Source organism: Gossypium arboreum, chromosome 7, assembly GCF_025698485.1.
Source record: "Gossypium arboreum isolate Shixiya-1 chromosome 7, ASM2569848v2, whole genome shotgun sequence".
NCBI lineage: Eukaryota > Viridiplantae > Streptophyta > Magnoliopsida > Malvales > Malvaceae > Gossypium > Gossypium arboreum.
The window spans coordinates 95,763,570-95,787,557 of record NC_069076.1 but is presented as its reverse complement, the minus strand read 5'-3'; the positions used below and the strand labels follow the sequence as shown (position 1 = coordinate 95,787,557).

Below are 23,988 nucleotides of genomic sequence, written 5' to 3'. Positions count from 1 at the left end.
TGTTTTTAATTACTAACTCATTGCCTACTGAACCACATGTCTCAAAAGATGCAGAAACACCTGCATTCAGTAGCATTGGCATTTCTTTTGATTGGCTACAAATTCATCAGACAAGCTTCAACTGAGTTGTCCCTATCAAAAGTTACTGATATTGTGAAGTGTGTGAATTCCTTGTTGAAGAAACTCATTGATGGTGAGCATTTTTCCTGTTTTTTCTGTTTACATTTATAAGAATACACCTACATTTTAAACATGTAATTTCTGTTTCTTCGTAGGTCATTAAGATGATTTAGTTAAGGATCTGAAAATAATATCTAATATTCATTAGATTTGTTAGTGAGTATTTTTGTTATTTCATTGAAATTTAACATTGTTTTTCAGCTAGATTTATGCATCAAACTATGTTATGTGGAAAATTAACTTTTTGTGCTTCAATATTTGAATTTTTATTGTATCAAAATCAGTGTTCCAGGAAATGTTTATGCCTTTTTATTGCCGCGAATAAAGTTCTCAAATGGGCTTCTACAATGTCTCGAAATTAATAGGGGAAAATTATACTGCTACAAAGTAGTAGATAAATCACATTAACAAAAAAGATTTCTTAGCTAAGCAGTGTTTGTAAATTTGTAGGTAAAAGGGAAAATTGTTTAGAAGTAAGAGGAATGATCAGTGACATTTAAAGAAAGAATCATGTTGAATACGTAAGCCCATGAAATTAACAATAATTAAAGAAAAAAAGCTTTTTCTGCACTTATGCTGCCGACATTAACCATCTGATTTCTGAATACCACATTTTATTTGATGATTAATTTTTCTACAAATGTTCTTGAAAAGGAGCACATACTCTTTTTTTGGGTGAATGACGAGGAGAAAACACATCATTTAAGAGTGAGGATTTGGTTAGATTTATTGCATTGTCATGTGTATCAAATATGATCATATTGTGGCTGTTTACTCATTTATGGTTGCATGGAGGCTAATTGAAATTTATGTTGCAGATGCTCCTAATCTTGGTGATGATGCCATTGTCCACCTGAGAAATATTTTATGCACTTCTCTAGATGAACTTGCTGATTTGACCAAGGATTGCATTGAAGGCATTCATCGCCTGCATAATAAGAGATCTGACTTACGCAAACTACTGCTATTGAAGCTTGCATTCTCTATTGAACAGATAGTTATGTTGCCCAAGATAATGCATGAAATTCAATGTCTAGAAGGCAACAAAGATAGTGGTCCTATCTACTTTTCAGTGTTTAAATTTTGCACTGATTGTATGCTTACTATACTAACTGACTCAAATTTACAGGTAACTTAAACCTTTCATGTCTTTAATGTCCAGGTCTACCTGCCTGTTTTATGTACAAAACAGTGTATGACTGATAATCAAACACTTTTGGGGCACAGGTACAGGCTATCAGTTTGCAGGTGCTGAAAAGCGTGGTACTGAAAAGTAACAATATGGAAGACAACAGTTCCATCGTATTCTTTATTGGAGAGCTGGTTGGGGGCATTCTCACCATAATCAAAAACATGTTAATGGTGCACCTTCTATTCGTTTCCACAAATTTAAACCATGTTGCTCCTTGCAAGTAATTTTCTGAGGATTTGTGTTATTCTTGGTGACAGAAATCCATGACTAAAGAATCAGTTGTTATTGTGGGGGAGTGCTTACAAGTCCTAATGCTGCTGCAAACAGTTTCAAAAGAGAGTGATTGCCAGAGAGGGTTCATGAGTCTCTTTTTGGAAGCTATTGTTATGATCTTCTCGGCATCAGAGGATAATTGTTCTCAGGTAATTTGTTCAAGAGCCTTCAACATTTGAAATTGGAACAAGTATTTCTATGGTTGTTTTAAACGATCTTTTGTTTATGATCATGTTGGTAGGAAGTCAATGACATAAGAAACACCGCCATCAGGCTTGTTTCTCATCTTGCACAAATTCCTTCTTTGGCTGGTCATCTCAAGGATGTGTTGTTATTGATGTCTGAGACGCATAGACAGCAACTTCAGGTGTTTTTGCTTTCTATTTCTTTCTATATAGATGACAAGTTTTTCTATTGTGATTGAAAGAACCATAAAATGGGAAATTTCAAGTTTGGTAAACTTGTTAATTGTATTGTTAGATCGAACCTGATGGCTTTGTTTTTTCCTTTCAAGAAACATAGATCTAGTTCACTAATAGTTTTTCTCCACATGTTTCTGGTAGAGCAATGGATTCACTTTTTTGATAGAAATAGGCAATTGAAGACTTTGTTGCCTAAAGTTTTGTTTGATTTGCAATTTTCATTTTTCCCATGGCCACATTGTTCAGAAATAATAATCACCATTCTTTTTTCAGGGGGTTATTCGTGCTTCAGTAACACTGGACCATAGTGTTGGAGAAACGAAATCTGTGGCACCGCAATTAGAGATTAAACTACCAGTTCCACTTGAAATGAGAAGAGAGGACAATGCCTTACCATCAGCTACTCAAGTGAAGCTTAAACAGCAAAGTGAAGAAAGATATTCATCTCCATTAGCCACCCCTATAGGTACCAATAATGATGACATGGAAGAAGATGAAGAGGATGAAGACGATTGGGATGCCTTCCAGTCTTTTCCAGCCACAAAGAATGCAGCTGAAACTGATTCTGTAGTTGAGAGGACAGTAAAAGAATCGGACCATGATGAGTCCATCTCTTCTGCTTTGGAAATCAGTACTGATAATAGTCAGCAATATTTATCTTCAGAAAATCACAATAGTATAAATAACTCTAATGCGGAGCATTCAGAGGTTGCAACAGAAATATTATCTGATTGCTCAGGTGACGGAGGTAACAGGGAGAAGATTTTGTGTGATCTTGCAGTTGAAGAAGTGAAAGAAATATCCACAAAGATAGAGGAGCATGTGCAAAGAAGGGCATCAACTGAAACTGGAAATAGTGAAGATGCTGAAGGATCAATCGATGTCGGAGGGGATGATGAGCAGCAAAAGGAGAGTTCAGATAATAAAGTCGATACTGATTTAGTATTAGATACTCTGCCTCATGTAGGGCTTTCCGATACTGAACATAATATGGATCAGGAACAGCATTGAAAGCTGGGGAGGGACATTGATGATTGGAAGATAAGTTTTTTTTTTTTTTTTCCCTCGTGAAGTTTTGTATGTTTTGGCTGCCAACTGATGAGAGAGAGAGAGAGAGAGAGAGAGAGAGAGAGAGTTGCTGATAGCCATAGAAAGGTTTGAAATCACATTGAACGCCTTATTGCAGGATGTTGACCCGTGACTTTTTATAATGAAACCAATAAGCAGCCGGGCAGTTAATCTTACTGCAAAATGGTCAAAGGAAAAGAAAAAATTACTTTAAAAGTTTGGGCCCCGAGAAAACAATTTCTATTTGTATTTTCTGAAAATTGAAAATGAAAATCTATTTCTCAAAATAAATATATGTACTATTATGAAATTATTTTCATAATTGAAACATGAGATATAATTACTAAATAGTAATTAATTTAGTGTAGGTTTTAATTAAATTTGTTATTAATGTAAAATAAAATTAATTTAAAAAAAAAAGTGGTTCTAGACTTCTAGTATTCGTGGCCATCTCTCCGGAGCTGATGGTCTATATGCATTTTCTTACTAAAATATTTCGAATATAATGGAGGTGTCTGCGAATTTGTTTCACAATATTTGCAATTGGTCAATTTGAGAAATGGATTAATAGACTCTTCTTTTCTTAATCTAGAAGATTGAGTTTCTTAAGAAAATTCAATAGTTTTGTACGGTCTTGTAAAAAATTGTTACCAAAAGGAACAAAAAATTAAGACCATTCATACTAACCTGGGCAGTTCTTAAGCAATCAAGCTTCGATCCTCCTGTTGGAAGATGCATCGTTGATAATATTATTATTGTATAAAAATGATTCATATATGTGAGAGGTCAGGCAAGTAAGAGCGGGTGGTGACTAAAATTAATCTCGAGAAAACTTATGATATATTGGATTGAAATTTTATAGAGGATGTACTTGTTGATATTGAGCAACTTAGTCAATTACATAATTTTGTATTGTGTCATAAATTGAGAAATGGATTAATCAGACTCTTCTTTTCTTAATCTAGAAGATTGAGTTTCTTAAGACAATTCAATAGTTTTGTACGGTCTTGTAAAAAATTGTTACCAAAAGTAACAATTAAGACCGTTCATATTAACCTGGGCAATTCTTAAGCAATCAAGCTTCTATCCTCCTGTTGGAAGATACATCGTTGATAATATTATTATTGTATAAAAATGATTCATATAATATGTAAGAGGTTAGGTAAGTAAGAGCGGGTGGTGACTAAAATTAATCTCGAGAAAACTTATGATATATTGGATTGGAATTTTATAGAGGATGTACTTGTTGATATTGAGCAACATAGTCAATTACATAACTTTGTATTGTGTCATAAATTGCTTTCTATGTAGATTGTTTGGAATTATAATTTATTTGAACATTATTTATTTGTAGCCGAATCAATTACTCAAGCTGTGAGTATGGGTAGATGGGAACTAATTAAGCTAACAAGTGGTGATTCGAGTGTTAAGATGGCTTAATTTTGTTTATAGAAGTTTCGATTGAGCAAATGAAACTTGTTAGGGATAAATTGGATGCCTTTTGTTATTACTTCATAAGCGAGTAACTAAAGCTACGTATCAATATTACTAATATGAGATAAAAAGTGTCTAAGTGCAAGCTAAAACTCTCTTGCTATCAAAAGAAAAACTCTCACCGAGACATGTTAGTTGTTGTTCTTATATATGCAATACAATGGACTTTTCTACAGAAAGGAATAAGCTCGATAATAGAGAAAATCATACAAAACCTTGTTTGGGGCACACAGATAATTTTTTTTTTGACAACAAGACCTAAAGAGATCAACCTTCAATTAATAGCATCATCAATTACAATATTATGGATCACCGTGAGGTTATCCATACCAAAAACCAAATGACCCTCGTAATGGCATAATTGCACAAAAGGTCTGCCACCTTATTACAGTTACAATTGACCAATTAACAACCGCATTATTGAACACATCCATAGTTTTAAAGCATTCATTAATGCGGTAACCCGTGATAGTAATATCCTCCCTACGCTTCTTAATTCTGTTCGCGAGGCTGGCAAGAAGACAAAGATTTGATTTAGTGAAAAGGGGTGATATTTGTCAACCAACGTCTTAGGGTGGCCTTGGAATTAAAGGGTTGGATTGACAGAATGCTGTCTTGGGTTTTATCTGGTGCTTTAAGATTGATCAACTTTGGTTCAACTGCTACGAACTAAGTATAAGTGAGGAGTTAGGCGTGGAATCATATGGAATATTGGGGATGGTGTGAGGTGGATTTTGGGCGCGACTTTTGGTTAAAAAACTGTGAGCCTTTGATGAACAGTAGTATCCAACCGGACCTTGCGTCATTCTAATAATGTGCCTATTTGTAATATGACGGATCATATTGGGGATTGGAATTGGACACAATTCAAACACTTACTGACTGAACCGATAGCTTTAAAAATTAGCGCCTTGCGGCCTCCTCTGCAATCGAATATCCCTGACTTCCCTGGCTGGCGCTGGGAGAGAAGACATGTCTTTATCACTATGTCAGCTTATTATTATGCAATGGATAACCAAAATAGCTTGGAGCCTGATAAACAATGGCGATGTTTTTGGAGTTACGAGGACCATCATAGAGTCAATTTTCATGTGTCTGGCGACCAGCAAAAGCTTTTGATCAAGGAAAATAGATTCCGGAGGCACCTTGCTGGCAATCCGATGTGCTGCTATTGTGGAGACGACAGCTCATATTGTCGTAACCATTTTTTTGAAAAATGGAACGGGGATCGACTTAGATTTGAAAATGAAAGAACGGGAGTCGCTACCAATCCTTTTTGATGAGGTGTGATCGGGTCACCTTAAATTAATCATTTTAATAAAAGTTAAGATTTACTAAAACGAAAAATTTTTTGGTCTATGAAAAATCAGAAAATGAGTTCGGGAGTCGGTTACGCACGAGGAAGGATTAGCACTCTCGATACGCCCAAAATTGGTACCTAGTTGATTAATTAGTGTCTTAATGTCGAAGATTGAAAACTTGAAAGACTTTTGAAATACGATCCTTCTGTATAAAAAAAGCTCAAGTGTTAAGGACCTTCTCGTCTCAAAATATGAAATGTCACATCCAGTAAGTTAGGACACGACATCTTGAATTTTCGAGAGCGAGCTTGCCTTTTATATAAAATTCATGTATTTTAACCCCCTTTTAAAAAGGATGTTCGGTTATTTAGGGTGAACTAGGAAAATCAAAACCCAGTAAGTTAGGGCACGTTTCCTCGAATTTTCGAACACCGAACATTGCCTTTATTTGCAAAAAAAAAAAATCTTATCTCGAGGTAATAAGATGTCATATCCAATGAGTTAGGACACAACACCTTAAATCTCAGAGAGTAAGCATTTTATTTAAAACTCGTATTATGATTAAAAAAAATATTTCGTTATTTAGGTTAAATGAGAAAAGTCGAAACCCAGTCAGTTAGGGTACGATTGTCTCAGATTACCAAATACGGAATATTTACTTTTGTGAAAGAATTACTATCGGATTAGATAAAACCTAAATTCGTAATGAAACGAGATAATAAAGAATGCATAACAAATAAAAATTGATAATCATAACAGGGTAAACATAAACACAAATGGGAATGATGATGATAAAAACGAAGATAAAATAAATGCGTCAAACGAATAATAACAAAGGAAATAATAAATAAGCTAAATGTTTGAAATTATTTTTTAAGAAAACTATAAATAAAATAGATGATGAAATAATAATAATAAGGCTAAATGATGTATAAATAAAATAAATGTGCTAAAATACATATATATTAAATTAGTTAATGTAAAAATAATAACATATAAGTAAATAAAAAGGAAAATATAAAAATAATAATAGTAATAATACAATAGTAATAATAATAAAGAGGCGTTATAATATAGTAATCTGAAAATAAAATATATCATGTAATAATAACAATATAAAATTATTTAGTTTAATAATATGATGATAATAATAATAATAATAGTAGAACATAAAAGTATATGAGAGAATACAAGTAAATCAACTTGAATTATTAAAAATAGGTGAGGAAATAAAATAGTATGATATAAAAAGAACAGTAGTATCAATAATAGTGACAATGATATTAATAGTATAATGAAAATCAAAAGTTTTAAATCTATATAAAAGATATAAAATAATAAGAAGTAAAATGATAAAACGAAATGAATAAATTGTAAACAAATAGTTGACAAATAAATACAAAAGGAGATACAACAACAACAATTATAATAATAAGAATAATAATAATAATGATAATAGATTTTTTAAAAATAATTATATATATATATACAATCTAATATATTTTTCTTTAATATACAAAAAAGAGCGATAAGTTAACGAATAGGTGATAATAAAATAATAGATTATAAGGCAATAATAATAATAGAAGCATAAATAAAACAGAACATAGTAAATAAATATATGCAAGGATTAAAAATAAATAAAATGACAATATATGAATAAGAAAGTAAATGTTTAAACAAATAAAATAAAAGAATAATGAATAACTAATCAAATTAGTAAATAAATGGACAAATACATAAAATAAAAAGGCTTGACTAAAAGTTTAAAGGAATTTAAAGAACGAGAAAAAAATATAATGAAGCAGGGGACCAAACTGTAACGCGCAAGTGAAACAGAGGGTTCGAAAGGGAAAATATCCTTATGCTCTTAAATGCCATGTTTTATGCGGGACTAAAATGGGATACCAGCAGATTTCTGAGCCAAAATTAAAAGAAAAAGAAGGGACAAAAAAGAGGGGCCAATCGAAGCAGATCAAAAGAGTGGAAGGACCATTTGCAAAATTTATCCCAAAAACAGAAATATACTTATCCTGGGGGTTGTGACGCCGTTTCACTAGTTATTAAGACTAAAAAAATATAAAAAAAAATCACTTGAATGGCCATCTGCCATTTTCTACAAAAATCAAAACAAATCCCTAACCCCCATTCTTTATCCCTCATTTGAAAGCCAGGCATCCTTAGCCTACAATTGGAAGAAGAAGGTTTTCCCTTTATTCTCTTTTGGGCTCGGTTTCGGCGATGGAGAAGGAGACTCCGGCGACGTGACCGTGAGGCGATTCAGGTAAGTTTTTCTTTTCTTCTTCCTTTTATTTTCATATTTTTATTTAAAATAAATTTATAGGAAAATAAAAAGAAAAACAAGAAAATGAAGAGACAAAAGATTAAAACGAAACCTTTTCTTTCTATTTTGCTTTTTTGATTTTTCATATCTGCCCGCATTACAGTGTTTTTTTGTATTCAAAAAAAGAAAAACCCCTATTTACAATTGTTTTTCTCTTTTGAAATATAAAAAATCCTCCCCCTCTTACAAATGATAGATTTCGGTTTTTAAAGCCAATGTTTTTCTTGTTCCCTTTGTTTATTATTTCTTCTCTGTTGTTCGCGTGCCTTATTTGTTCCTTTTCTGTCCTCTTTTTTTGGTTTGCAGGGATGGCAGAGATGGTTGAAGGCAGAAGGTATGGGCGATGGTATGGGACACCTATCTCGGGCGTTGTGCACGTTGAGGCCAGCACATGGAGGCAGCAGCGCAAGGGTTAGGGGCTAGGGTTGATTATTGAAAATTTTGATGGTTTAATGGGCTATTATTTAGGCTAGGGTTTGATGTAAATTGGGTTTGGGTATTTTGGTTTTGGGCTGGGCATAATTGGGCCTGTACACATATATTGAGAAGATGTTTCCCAACCATGTCAGGCTTGTTAAACGAGAGAGGTTTCAAGAATTTTTGAGCTTACGTATTCATGATCAATTGTATGCAAATCTTTTCAATCCCTCATATTTTGCAGTGGATGGGATATGGTATTTGGAATTCTTAGTTGGAGCTTGAGGAATGAGATGAATAGTAGGATACTGAATGAGGCATTCTTTGCATGGGAGAACATCCTTGAAAGAGGAAGTCGATTGTGGAATGAGGTGATCAAAGCAAGGTCAGATTTGCAAGCAAAACCTGGCAGGGTCGTACTAAGGAATGGGAGAGAGACCACCTCTTGGTTGGTATAAGATTTAATACTGATGATGGTAGAAGCAGTACAACCGGCTTTGCTGCCAAGGGTGGGGTATTATGGAGGTCGTTGGTTTAGGGGATTTGCGCATAACCTTGGTTGTTGCTCAGTCACTGAAGTAGAAATGTGGGGGGCGTATGATGATTTTCATAACATGCTTGGAACATGGGGGCGAGAAGGAGGAGCGCCTTGCAGTGGTCTAGCTGCTTCGTAATAAAATAGAAATGTAGAGTAGCAATGCAGTCTATCCTTCAAATTGAAGTATGTTGGAAATGGGTCCGAACGTTAATATTATGTGAGTCTACATGGAAGGAAACGGTCTTCCTTCCCACTTCACATTTCATTTACTAAACCAATAACTGGCTTGATCATTCTTGTCTTCATGGAAGAAGGAAACTGCAAAAGATAGGATAAAACCGCCCCCTCCCCCCTCCCCCCCCCAAAAAAAAATTACTAACATTGTGGGGAGGGATAACTCCAAACTCAAACATGGACAATAAAATAAACATAAAAAATACCAAATGTATATATAATTATCGATATCTAAACGATCTGGTATGTTGGTATTATGAATTTATTGTATTCTAAAATCTCGTTTTAAATATATATTTTCTTAAAGAGAGACTCTGAGAGAGAGAGAAGACATGTAGAAGAACATTAGGAGGATTCTTCTCAAAATTGCCAACACAGTCACTTACACTTTCATAATATCAACTTACAATTAACTTAAAAAGAAGAGACAAGTAACAAATTTGAGGTCTTATAAACAAGACGTATGTCAAAATGCTTATGCAATTAACTACTACTTCATATTTACTAAACCATTCGGCTTGGTCTTCTTGTCTTCATAGAGGAACTTGCAAAAGATAGGGATGAAACCATCATACACCCCCCCCCAAAAAAAACAAACCAATGCAATCAACCTTACAACATAAATATAATTACTAACCTTGGATGATATTGTGGGGAGAGATAACCACGATTTTCTTAGAGAGAGAGAGAGAGATGACATGTGGAAGAGCATTAGGAGGATTCTTTTCAAAATTTCTAAGAGAGTCACTTACACTTTTTTAATATTGACTTATAATTAACTTAAAAAGAAGAGACAAATATATAGCAATTTTGGAGTCTTATAAACAAGCAAGACGTATGTTAAAATGCTTATGCAATTAACAACTACTGGACATTTACTAAACCAATTGGCTTGGTATTTTGTCTTCATGAAACTTGGTAAAGAGAGTGATGAAACCATCATACACCCTAGAAAATGACAGATAAAATCACTAACCTTGAACGATATTGTTGAAAGAGGCAGTTACAAACTTAAATATGGACAGCAAAAACGATATCTAAACAATCCGTTATGTTGGTATTATGAATTTATTGTATTTCAAAAATTTATATTTTCTTAGAGAGAGAGAGAGAGAGAGATGGAGAGAGGGAGAGGGAGAGAGAGAAGGAGAGAGAAAGGGAGAGAGGGGGAGAGAGAGAGGGAGGGAGGGAGGAAGGGAGGGAGGGAGGGAGAAGGAGCATTAGGAGGATTCTTCTCAAAACTACTAAGAGAGTCACTTATACTTTCATAATAATGACTTACAATTTGCTTAAAAAGAAAAGACAAGTAACAAATTTGGAGTCGTATAAACAAACAAAACTTCTGTTAAAATGCTTATACAATTAACCACTACATCACATTTACTAATCCAATTGGCTTGGTCTTCTTGTCTTCACGGAGGAATCTGCAAAAGATAAGGATGAAACCATTATATACCCCCCCAAAAAAACCAATTCAATCAACCATATGTTACATAATTACTAATATTAAACGATATTGTAGGGGAGAGGTAACCACGATTTTCTTAGAGAGAGAGAAAGGATATGTGGAAGAGCATTAGGAGGATTCTTCTGAAAATTGCCAAGAGAGTCACTTACACTTTCTTAACTTACAATTAACTTAAAAAAAAAGAAAGAAAAATAACAATTTTGGAGTCTTATAAACAAGCAAGTCGTGTGTTAAAACGCTTATGCAATTAACCACTACTTCACATTTACTAAACCAATCAACTTGGTCTTCTTTTTTTCATTGCAGAACCTGCAAAAGAGAGGGATGAAACCATCATACACCCCCCCAAAAATGACATAGATATAATTATTAATCTTGAACGACATTGTTGGGAGGGACAGTTACGAAATTAAACATTGACAGTACAATGAACATGAAAAATACCAAATATATATAATCACCGATTTCTAAACAATCCGGTATGTTGGTGTTATGAATTTAGTGTATTTCAATATATATATTTTGTTAAAGAGGGAGAGAGAGAGAGAGAGAGCATTAGGAGGATTTTTCTCAAAATTGCCAAGAGAGTCACTTACACTTTCATAATACCGACTTACAATTAACTTAAAAAGAAAACCAAATAACAATTATAAAGTTTTATAAATAAACAAGACGTGTCTTAAAACACTTACGCTATTAACCACTATTTCACATTTACTAAACCAATTAGCTTGGTCTTCTTCATGGAGAAACTCCCAAAAGTGATGCAACCTATCCACGATGATAGTGATGAAACCATTATACAACCCCCTCCCCTTAAAAAAAAAAACATTTTAATCAATCTTACATGATGGATAAAATTATTTACTTTGAACAATATTATTCAAAGGGGAAACTATAAACTTAAACATAAATAGTAAAATGAATATTAAAAATACCAAATATATATAATTACTGATATTTAAACAATTTTGTAGGTTGGTATTATAAATTTAGTGTATTTCAAAATCTCGTTTTAAATATAAATTAGAGAGATTCTTCTCAAAAGTCACTTACACTTTCATAATACTGACTTAAAACGAAAAGATAAGTAACAAGTTTAGATTCTTATAAACAAGTTAGACATGTGATAAAATGCTTATGAAATTAACCACTACTGCCCCCTAATATTTCACCTACGCAATCTAAATTGCTTCGTTTATCTAATGTTTTGTGTGTTCCGACTATAAGGAAAAATCTCCTATCTGTATCTCAGTTTGCCATTGACAATGGTGTGTTTTTTGAATTCCACCCAACGTATTATGTTATTAAGGATAGCATGACTCGGGAAATATTGCTGAAGGGCCACATTCGTGATGGGCTCTATCATTTTTCTCTGTTGGTTGCATTTGCTCAGTTTGCTGTAGCTTCTTCTACTACCCACATTGGACTTCAGAATCAGTCTGACGACTATGCTATATTTTCTGTGGCACAAACGCCTTGGTCATCCCTCTACTTCTGTTGTTAAATCTATTTTAAATAAATTTAGTATTACTTCAAATAAAGCCTCTCTTGATAATGTTTGTACTACTTGTCAAAAAGGGTAATCCCATAAATTGCCCTTTCCTGATTCGACTACTGAATACAATAATCCGTTTGCCTTGGTTGTCTCTGATCTCTGGGGTCCTGCATCAGTTGCCTATGGTAATAATTGGTATTATGTATCTTTTATTGACATGTGCACTCATCTTACTTGGATTTATCTTCTTCGACGAAAGTCTCAGGTCGTAGATTGCTTTGTTCAGTTTCAGTAATTAGTCAAAACTCAGTTTGGGAAAACTATCAAACAATTTCAAAGTGATTGAGGCGACGAATATCGAGCCTTCACTTCTATTCTTGCAACTCAAGGGATAATTCATCAGTTGTCTTGTCTGCATACCTCTGAACAGAATGGAGTGGCTAAATGCAAACATCGGCATATTGTTGACATGGGCGTCACACTTTTGGCTCAAGCGAATCTCTCTATAGAATTTGGGGCCTATGTATTTTTTTGTGTTGTTCATCTCATCAACCGTCTTCCTACCTTGGTTCTGAAAGGACAGATTCCGTATCACATTCTTCATGGACAAGATCCCACATATGATCATCTACGCGTATTTGGGTGTTGCTATTTCCCATATTTATGTTTGTCTCAGCGTCATAAATTGGATTTTTGGTCTCAACCCTGTACGATCTTGGGATATAGTTCTGAACACAAAGGATATCAGTGTCTTCTACCGGATGGTAAGATTATCCTTTCTCGTCATGTTGTGTTCGATGAATAATGATTTTTGTCTTCTTTTTCTGCTACGCAGGGTTCTATGTCTTCATCTGGTTCCATAACGACATTTGTTCCTATTGTAAAGACTATCCCTTCTCGGCCCGTGGAGCTCTCATCTCCTCTACCGTCATCTTTTTCTCCTATTTGCTACCTCTCACCTACTGTTTTTGAGGTTCCTTAAGCTGAGGTGGGCTCTGGCCGTGAGACTCATAGTTCTACCTCATTACCCAATGGTGATGTTGATTCTAGCTCTACCATGTCTCCTACTACTGTTTAGTCCTCCCTTTTGGTTCAAGAATCTTCTTGGCCTCTGAAAAATACCCATTCGATGGTTATTCGGTCTAAGGCTGGCATTTTTAAGCTCAAGGCTTTGTCTTTTGAGGCTATTAAGCCCCACACCATTGAGTAGGCTTTTTCTACCACCGAATGATGTACTACAGCTCAAGCAGAATTTGATGCTCTTATTCATAATTCCACCTGGGATTTTGTTCTGTTACACTTAATCGCAAGGTAATCAGGTGTAAATAGCTTTTCAAGGTCAAGAAAAATACTGATGGTATTATCGCCCGTTGCAAGGCTCGGTTGATTGCTAAAGGATGTTCTCAGGCCCTTGGATCTGATTTCAAGGAAATGTTTAGTCCAGTGATCAAACTTGCCACTTTTCGAGTCATTCTGTCAGTTGTTGTCTCCAACGAATGGCAGCTCCGTCAAGTTGATGTGAATAATGCTTTTTGAATGGTGATTTTGCTGACGAGGTGTTCATGCAACAACTTTCGAGGTATGTTTAGTATGGTTCGAATGGAAAATCATTAGTCTATCGTCTGAAGAAAGCTTTATATGGGCTTCGTCAGGGCCCACGTGCTTGGTTTGATAAATTGAAGACTTTTCTCATTTCTATTGGCTTTGTTATATCCAAATCTGATGTATCTTTGTTTGTTCGAATTACAACTAACTCTACTCTTTATGTGTTTGTGTATGTGGATGACATTATCATTACTGGAAGTATACATACTTGTATAACTAGCTCTGTTCAGCAGTTGAACGACAAGTTCTCACTTAAAGATACGGGCTATCTCCTCTATTTTCTCAGGATTGGGGTTACTCGTTCCTTCACAGGGTGTTATCATCATTGCCAAAGAAAGTACATCTGTGATCTACTCGACAAGAGTTCTATGACTCAAGCAAAGAGTGTCCATACTCCAATGATTAGCTCATCTACTCTGCCCAAGGATGAAGGGGACCGTCTCAGTTATACTACTGAGTACAGAAGTCTTGTAGGTGCTTTACAGTATGTGGTTTTGACTCATTCGGATATTGCTATGCGGTAAATCATATATGCCAGTTCATGCATGCACCCATTACTGTTCATCTTGTCGCCTTAAAAAGAATCCTGTGATATTTATGTGGTACACTTAATTATGGGATTTTTTTTCGTCCATCCGTCCGACTTTCTTTAGTTGGTTATGCAGACGCTAACTAGGGGCTGAATTTTGACGATCGTGGCTTTACGACAGGCTATTGTGTATATTTTGGTCACACACATGTCTCTTGGTATTCCAATAAGCTGTCATTGATTTTGCAATTTACGACTGAGGCTGAATATTGAAGTCTTTTTGTAGCTAATAGTGATATTACTTGGTTGGTCTCGTTACTAAAGGAGTTGCAACTTCAAAATGTTGATCCACCTACTATTTGGTGTAACAACTCTTATGCAGTTGTCGTAGCTACCAATCTTATTTTACATTCCAAATTCAAACATGTCAAGCTTGATCTATTTTTTGTACGCGAAAAGGTCGCCGACGGCTCCATTGTTGTTGGTGAGGTTCTTGCGTGTGATCAAGTCGCCAACATTCTCACCAAGCCACTCCCTGTATCTTCCTTTGCTAGATTTCGAAATCTTCTTCGAGTCTTACCTCTCAAGAAGATGGATGAAGGTTAAGAGTATAGTTGACTCTATTATTGAGGTAGCCTATTAGCTGTTAGTCTGTCAATCAAGTAGTTAAGCTGTTAGCAATAATAGTTACTCTTGTATTCTATAAATACTATCACTATAATATACAATTCAACATATACTAGTCCAGATACAAAGATTTCTTTCAAATACTCAACATATTTCTAGTCTATCTTTTCAATACGTAGTAGTGCTTTCATTCATTCAATTATCAATATATTAGTTATTCACCATAAATGTTAACAATATGGATTAGGAACAACATTGAAAGTCAGGGAGGGACATTAATGATTGGAGAGAGAGAGAGAGAGAGAGAGAGAGAGAGAGAGAGAGAGAGAGAGAGAGAGAGAGAGAGAGAGAGAGAGCCATAGAAAGGTTTGAAATCACATTGAACGCCTTATTGCAAGATGTTGGCCCGTGACTTTTTAAAGTTGTTTGTTATAAAACCATGACTTTTTTTTTGATTGGTGGTTTATAATGAAACCAATAAGCAGCTGGACAGTTAATCTTATTGCAAAATGGAAAAAGGAAAAGAATAAATTACTTTAAAAGTTTGGCCCTCGAGAAAACAATTTCTATTCGTATTTTTTGAAAATTGAAAATGAAAATCTATTTCTCAAAAGAAATATATGTACTATTATGAAATTATTTTCATAATTGAAACATGAGATATAATTACTAAATAGTAATTAATAGTGTAGGTTTTAATTAAATGTGTTATTAATATAAAATAAAATTAATTTATATAAAAAGTGGTTCTAGACTTCTAGTATTCGTGGCCATCTCTCTGGGGCTGTGGTTTATATGTATTCTCTTACTAAAATATTTCGAATATAATGGAGGTGTCTGCGAATTTGTTTCACAATATTTGGAAATGGTCAATTTGAGAAATGGATTAATCAAACTTTTCTTTTCTTAATCTAGAAGATTGAGTTTCTTAAGACAATTCAATAGTTTTGTACGGTCTTGTAAAAAATTGTTACCAAAAGGAACAAAAAATTAAGACCATTCATACTAACTTGGGCAGTTCTTAAGCAATCAAGCTTTGATCTTCCTGTTGGAAGATGCATCGTTGATAATATTATTATTGTATAAAAATGATTCATATAATATGTAAGAGGTCAGGCAAGTAAGAGCGGGTGGTGACTAAAATTAATCTCGAGAAAACTTATGATATTTTGGATTGGAATTTTATAAAGGATGTACTTGTTGATATTGAGCAACATAGTCAATTACATAATTTTGTATTGTGTCATAAATTGCTTTCTATGTAGATTGTTTGGAATTATAATTTATTTGAACATTATTTATTTGTAGCCGAATCAATTACTCAAGCCGTGAGTATGGGTAGATGGGAACTAATTAAGCTAACAAGGGGTGATTCGAGTGTTAAGATGGCTTAATTTTGTTTATAGAAGTTTCGATTGAGCAAATGAAACTTGTTAGGGATAAATTGGATGCCTTTTGTTATTACTTCATAAGTGAGTAACTAAAGCTACGTATCAATATTACTAATATGAGATAAAAAGTGTCTAAGTGCAAGCTAAAACTCTCTTGCTATCAAAAGAAAAACTCTCACCGAGACATGTTAGTTGTTGTTCTTATATATGCAATACAATGGACTTTTCTCTGAGAAAGGAATAAGCTCGATAATAGAGAAAATCATACAAAACCTTGTTTGGGGCACACAGATAATTTTTTTTTGACAACAAGACCTAAAGAGATCAACCTTCAATTAATAGCATCATCAATTACAATATTGTGGATCACCGTGAGGTTATCCATACCAAAACCAAATGACCTCGTAATGGCATAATTGTACAAAAGGTCCGCCACCTTATTACGATTACAATTGACCAATTAACAACCGCATTATTGAACACATCCATAGTTTTAAAGCATTCATTAATGCGGTAACCCGTGATAGTAATATCCTCCCTACGCTTCTTAATTACATTCGCGAGGTCGACAAGAAGACAAAGATTTGATTTAGTGAAAAGAGGTGATATTTGTCAACCGACGTCTCAGGGTGGCCTTGGAATTAAAGGGTTGGATTGACAGAATGCTGCCTTGGGTTTTATCTGGTGCTTTAAGATTGATCAACTTCGGTTCAACTGCTACGAACTAAGTATAAGTGAGGAGTTAGGCGTGGAATCATATGGAATATTGGGGATGGTGTGAGGTGGATTTTGGGCGCGACTCTTGGTTAAAAAACTGTGAGCCTTTGATGAACAGTAGTATCCAACCGGACCTTGCGTCTTCTAATAATGTGCCAATTTGTAATATGACGGATCATATTGGGGATTGGAATTGGACACAATTCAAACACTTACTGACTGAACCGATAGCTTTAAAAATTAGTGCATTGTGGCCTCTTTTGCAATCGAATATCCCTGACTTCTCTGGGTGGCGTTGGGAGAGAAGACTTGTTTTTATCACTAAGTCAGCTTATTATTATGCAATGGATAACCAAAATAGCTTGGAGCCTGATAAACTTTGGCGATGTTTTTGGAGTTACGAGGGCCATCATAGAGTCAATTTGGGGCACGTTGTAGGTAATTCGGTGTACAGCTATTGTGGAGACGACATATCATATATTGGGAAGATGTTTCTTAACAATGTCAGGCTTGTTAATAAGAGAGGCTTAGAGAATTTTAAAGCTTATGTATTCATGATCAATTGTATGCAAATCTTTTCAATCCCTCATGTTTTGCAGTGGATGGGATATGGTGTTTGGAATTCTTAGTTGGAGCTTGAGGAATAAGATGAATAGTTGGATATTGAATGGGGCATTCTTTGCATGGGAGAACATCCTTGAAAGAGGAGGCCGATTATGGAATGAGGTGACCAAAGCAAGGTCAGATTTTGTTGGGTTTTTGAACAATTTATCTGGAGGAAGTATGAAGCTTAGTGTAAAACTTGAGCAACAACGTAATAAATCTGGATAAAGAATAAAGGAAGATTGAGCTTCAAAAGGCTCAATATTTTCAGGATAAACAAACAGAATTTTACTTGGAAAAGAACGCAAAAATTGAGAGAGTATTTTTCTTGAATGACTTCTATTGAAATTCATTGATAAAAAAGATTGCATAATGCCAATACATATACCAGTCATAAGCTGGTCAGCTTTGACAGGTTTCACTTACTATTTTTAGGCTTCATTGCAACTTACAAATCACAATTTGCGTAATTAGGTAAGCTGATCTATCAATCTTATTAGCACCGAATGAATTAAATACATTACCTACTTGGTTCAAATTAAACTAAGTTACAAAATATTACTTAAAGTAACAAAATGAAACCGAAATTGAACAGTAACATCAACTTCAGTAGCTGCATGTACTTTTTCTGCATATACTATAGCAGCTTGATCTTTATTTTTCACCCACATAACTTGGACTGCATGTACTTCATTCGCATAACTTATGTTGCATTCTCTGCTTCTTGGCTGCTTCATGTGCTGCATGCAGGCCAACTTCAACACTCCTCATTGGCTTGCATGCTACAAACTCCCATTTTGGTTATTAAATCTTCAAATCTTAACACAGTAAGGGGCTTTGTTAAGATATCAGCAAGTTGTTCTTTAGAACTGCAATGAATCAGCTTCACTTCTTGAGCTTGCTCCATCTCTCTAACAAAGTGAAATTTGATCTTGAAGCGTTTCGTTCTCCCATAAAACACTGGATTTTTTGCAATTGCAACAGCAGATTGGTTGTCACAATTGATCTCTGTTGCTTCCCTTTGGTGTAGATTCAAAGCAACCATGATTTTTCTCAGCCACATGGCTTTATTTACAGCACTAGTAGCTGCTACATATTCTACTTCAGCAGTTGATTGATCAACAATATTTTGCTTCTTCGAACTCTAGCAAAAAATGGTTGAACCAAGGGTGAATAGATACCCTGAGGTACTATTCATATCATCTATTGATCCAGCCCAATCACTATCAGCATAGCGAATTAATTTCATGTTTTCAACTTTGCTAAACAACATTCCATAGCTTTGTGTACCTTTGATGTACCTGAGCACTCTTTTGGCAGCTTAAAAGTGCTTTTCAATGCAGCAATGCATGAATCTTGAAAGCAAACTTACAGCAGACATAATGTATGGTCTAGTGGCAGTTAAATAGAGTAAGCATCCAGCTAGACTTCTGTAAGTTGATTCACTAACCTTTTCAAAATCACCTTGGCTTGATAGTTTCTCTCCAATGGCAACTGGTGTACTTGTTGCCTTGCAATTTTGCATGGAGAATTTGCTCAGAATTTTAGAGACAAAAGCTTTCTGGCTTAGGAAGATCCATGATGTGTTTGTGATACTTCCATGCCAAGGAAGTAAGACATTTGTCCCAAATCTAACATCTCAAACACTTGTTGCATTTTGCATTTGAAGTCTGTCAGCATTGCTTGGTCTCCTCCTGTCACTAACAGATCATCAACATATAGAGGCACTATCAGTTGAGTTTCACTACCTTGCTTTTTCATATACAAGGTAGGTTCACTGATGCTTCTTTCAAATCCAAGGCTAGCTAGATAGCCATCGATCTTGCTATACCGGGCTCTTGGAGCTTGTTTCAAGCCATATAAGGCTTTCTTCAGTTTGTACACCTTATCCTCTTCAACAACAATTTTGAAGCCTTCAGGCTGCTCAACATATATTTCTTCTTCAAGAAAACCATTGAAAATGGCTGACTTCACATCGATCTGATGGATTTTCCATTGCATTTGTGCTACTAAGGCAATTAGCAGCCTTATGGTATCAAGCCTAGCTGTAGCAGCCCAAATTTGACCGGGCCTTAAAACCAAAATAGAAATACAAAAATAAATAAATAAATGTTTATTTATTTAAACAGTCCATGTACAAGAGCCCAAACACAAGCCCAAATACCTAAACCTATGTACCCAATTATAGCTAACCCAACTAAACACGGCTGTTTTAACCCATCTACCAGGCTAGCCCAAATTTAAAACAGCTCAAAAGGCCTAAAGGACTTAAGGGAAACAAGAAACCCTAGGATTTCCTAAACACTGTGGTGCCGCAATAGGTTCTAGAGGATTCGGGGAGCGTCTGTTCAGTCCCCGAAATCGAGGCCGCCATTAATGTGCTGTCCCAAGGGCCTTCAATGCCCACCAGGGCCCCGGTCACAGTTCGTCCCTCTATTCGACCCCAAATCTCGTCACAAACAGCACGACCATCACCGAAATCTTCGGGGTACCTGCAAGAAAAGGAAAGAAATCAAAGCAAGATTGCAGTAAATAGATTAGAACAGAGTTTGGAAAGAAATCTTTCGATTTTTTTCCAAAATAGGCAGTAGACTAAGGCTATAAAGCTTTTTTTCAAATCTGTAAAAAAACACGTGGACATAGAGAGAAACAGACCAAAAAGATTGTACACCAAATATTTTTGCAATAATATATCAGAAGGATTTCGAGACAAACGAAGGTGATCTATTGTTTCCACTTTTATTTTATTACTTTATTGTAAACAACTTGTATATAATACATTAAAATAGAAGAGAGGAAAATACCTTCTAGATTCGCCGAGAAAAGAGAAGCTTTTCGGATCCCGACTGTCGTGTATGGAGGAGTTGGTGACGGCGCGTGAGGCTGAGCACGGAGGTTCGATGAACGAAGCAGACCGGCCTAGGGCCGGAGCTCAGAGGGCTAGGGAATTTTCAGAGGATTTCTCTCGTTTTTTTCTAAACCAGGGGCTAAATGATTTTTTAGGTTAAAACTTGGCTTATATAGCCTAAAAGGAACGGTGCCGTTTTGGCTTAAGTCAATAAGCCTAAAAACGACATCGTTTTAAGGTCCCAGGATCCGCGCGTTGACCCGATTACCCGGGGAGGATCCGCGTGTTTTTGAAGAATGGGTTAATTACTCAACTGGTCCTTTTGCGATTTTAATATTTATAATTCCATTTTATTTATTTTAAATTTAGCTCTAATGTTTTAATGATGTTTCAATTTAGTCCTCTCGGTGATTTTAAAACAGTATTTTGGAAACAGTGTCGTTTTGGGATTAAGGCAAATTGCCCAGTGAGTCCCTTGTTGTTTTTTTCTTTCAAATCAGGCCAAAATCTTTGTTTAGTTTGAAATTAACCCTAAAGTTTTTTAATTAATTTTAATTTTTGTCCTTATTACTTTAATTTAACTAAGATACTTTATATATTATTTATTTTTATAAATATTAGTTATATATTATCTATTATATTATTTTTATCTTATCTATAAATTATTTTATTTTGTTATATATATTTCCTTATATTTTTATTATTATTTATTAAATTTGTAAATTGTAATTTTTTTATAATAGTATTCATATTTCATTTTTATATATTACATTCCCTCTTTTATTATACATTTTTATTACGTATGTATATTATTTATTTTATTATATAAAATTACTTATATCCTATTTATTATTTTATATTTTACCTATAATATAGGCTATATATATTGCATGTTCAAAGATTTTTATTACATGATATATTTTCATTTCATTATTTATTTTACTATATGGAAAATATTTGTTACATTAGTATCATTATACACCATATTATATTTCATTATAATTATTTATGTATTTCTATTACATACTATGTTTCTATTATTTAATATTCCTTATAATATTTATCTTTCTTATATATATTTTTATATATATCTATTTTGTTTTTTATGTGTTATATATTATATAGGAAAAATACTTATTATATATTTATTATCATTTTATATTATATTTCCTTATATTTTATTCATATCGCATTATTATTTATAACTTATTTCAAATTTTTAAAATTTATATTTTTTATCGATAATTATTCACTTTATATTACATTTTAATATACATTAATTCTTTTATGTTGAACATATCATGTATATATTGAATATTGTTTTATGATTATTAAAGGTTGTATTTAGAATTGACATGTATGTTAATATTATTTTGGGCATGATTATGTTAAATTGTATGCCATGCATCATCTTTTGTTTATTAATTTATTAAAACGTATATAGAGTTATACCTTATAGGTTCATATGCTTACTTATTCATTTTTAATGTATGTCGTATGTTTTTGTGCACGTATGTTTTACATGTTTTGATGTTGCCATGTTTATTGTTTAAATTTTTTTTAAATTCATGCTTTATTTACCTATTATTATAACATGTTATCTCGTATGTTATGTTAATATGCTCCTTCATGCATCGATTCTAAAGACAAGACTCTAAAGTTTTCAAAAAATAAAGGCAATGCTTGACGTTTGGAAATTTCAAGAAAAGTAGTGCCCTAACTTATTGGGTTGCAATTTTTCTCGTTGAGTTCGAATAGTCAAGCACCCTTCTAAGTTTTAAGGTTTTCATAGTGCAAGCGACTGTCTCGGAATTTCAAGGCGATGTGTCCTAACTTACTGGATATGGCGTTTTGCTGTTTCGAGATGGGGATTTCCAAAAAGGCTAACTTAGTGTCAATATTTTGATACAAGTGAACCCCAATTTTCAAAATCAAAATATTTTAAAGAGGATTGCATCTTAAAATTTTTAAATTTCCGACCTTAAAGACATTTGATAATTAATTAAGTACCAATTTTTGGGCATTACGAGGGTGCTAATCATTCCTCGTACGTAACCTACTCCAAAACCCGTTCTTTTATTTCGTAGACCAAAACCAATGATTTATTGGTGATCCAATCACACCTAAAAAAGATTGGTGGCGACTCCCGTTTTCGTTTTTTTTAAAGTCAATTCCCATTTTCAAAAAAATCGATTTAAAAAATGGTTTCTGTGACAGCCCAAAATTGACCCTAGTCGGAAAGTGGTTTCGGGACCGCTAAACCGAGTCACTGAAATGTTTGAACGTAATATTTATTGTCTAGAATATGTATTTATGAATGTGTGAAAATTTCAAGCTTCGATTTAGTCGATTGCATGTGAATTCAGTTATTAGGACTTGCGTGATACTTTTGAAATGTGATAGGCTAATCTATAAGGACCTAATAGTGCATGTAATCAAAAGGGAGGACTTGCATGCAAATTTCCCCCCCTAATAGCTAGTGGCCGGCCATGACAAAGGATTATGGGCAAAAACATGTCATAAAACATGTTGGGACACCGTGTATGTAAGAAAAAATAAAATAATGAGCATGGGAATTGAATAATGAAAGGGAAGAAAAAAGAGAATGGTGAGTGTTTCCCCCATTGCCGTGAGTTGAAGAAAGAGAGAAAAAAATTGTTGTTCATCTTTTTTCATTTCTTTGAGCTGAAAATTCTAAGGAAGAAGGAAGGGGTTTTTGCTTCAAGCTTGGTTTGGAAGAGGATTAGGAGGAGGTTTGGCCATACTTGTATTAAGATTAAGGTATGTTTCATGTTGTGCCATGAGATTCATGCATGTTTTTGGTTGCTAACTTGATGTTCTTATTAGCCCATGGTTCAATCCTTTGTTATGTCATGGGGATGATATTCGGCCAAGGTAGATGTTGTGTTAATGCCATTGCATGCTAAATATGAAGCTTGATAATGATACATGTGATGGTGGATTGAGGACTCTTGGATTTTCTTTTAGCATTTTTGAGTGAGACATTAAGTTCTTTGTTTAACCATGACCAAAATCGAAACGGTATGGTGTTGTGGTATATTCGGCCATGGCATATCCATAAGTATGATTTATGCATATTGCATGGTAGGTAAGATTTGAGCTTTGGATATATGTTTATGTTTGGATATAAGCAAGTTTGAGATTCGGCTCTAGCATATATATATATATATATGTTTGCACATGATGTATTGGTATGACATATATACTATCTCAAGGTA

At 34.2% G+C, this 23,988-nt stretch overlaps 1 protein-coding gene and 1 long non-coding RNA gene across 4 annotated transcripts in view; both read left to right on the top strand.

Annotated features, from left to right (window-relative positions):
* Positions 1–3,426, top strand: part of LOC108459881 (protein SWEETIE) — a 41,166-nt gene extending 37,740 nt beyond the window's left edge. For 2 of the 3 annotated variants that reach the window (XM_017759277.2, XM_017759279.2), the window contains 6 exons: positions 49–193; positions 999–1,309; positions 1,408–1,542; positions 1,630–1,794; positions 1,887–2,012; positions 2,341–3,426. In XM_017759277.2, the coding sequence (XP_017614766.1) occupies positions 49–193; positions 999–1,309; positions 1,408–1,542; positions 1,630–1,794; positions 1,887–2,012; positions 2,341–3,078 (1,620 nt within the window). In that variant the 3' untranslated portion in view covers positions 3,079–3,426. The remainder of the gene's footprint in view (positions 1–48; positions 194–998; positions 1,310–1,407; positions 1,543–1,629; positions 1,795–1,886; positions 2,013–2,340) is intronic. The other variant, XM_017759278.2, reaches the window with a different exon arrangement.
* Positions 3,427–8,031: 4,605 nt separating this feature from the next.
* On the top strand, positions 8,032–9,127 carry LOC128295548 (uncharacterized). The gene is made up of 2 exons (XR_008286051.1): positions 8,032–8,214; positions 8,581–9,127. It is a non-coding gene; the product is annotated as an uncharacterized LOC128295548 (long non-coding RNA).
* The last annotated feature ends 14,861 nt before the right edge of the window (positions 9,128–23,988 follow it).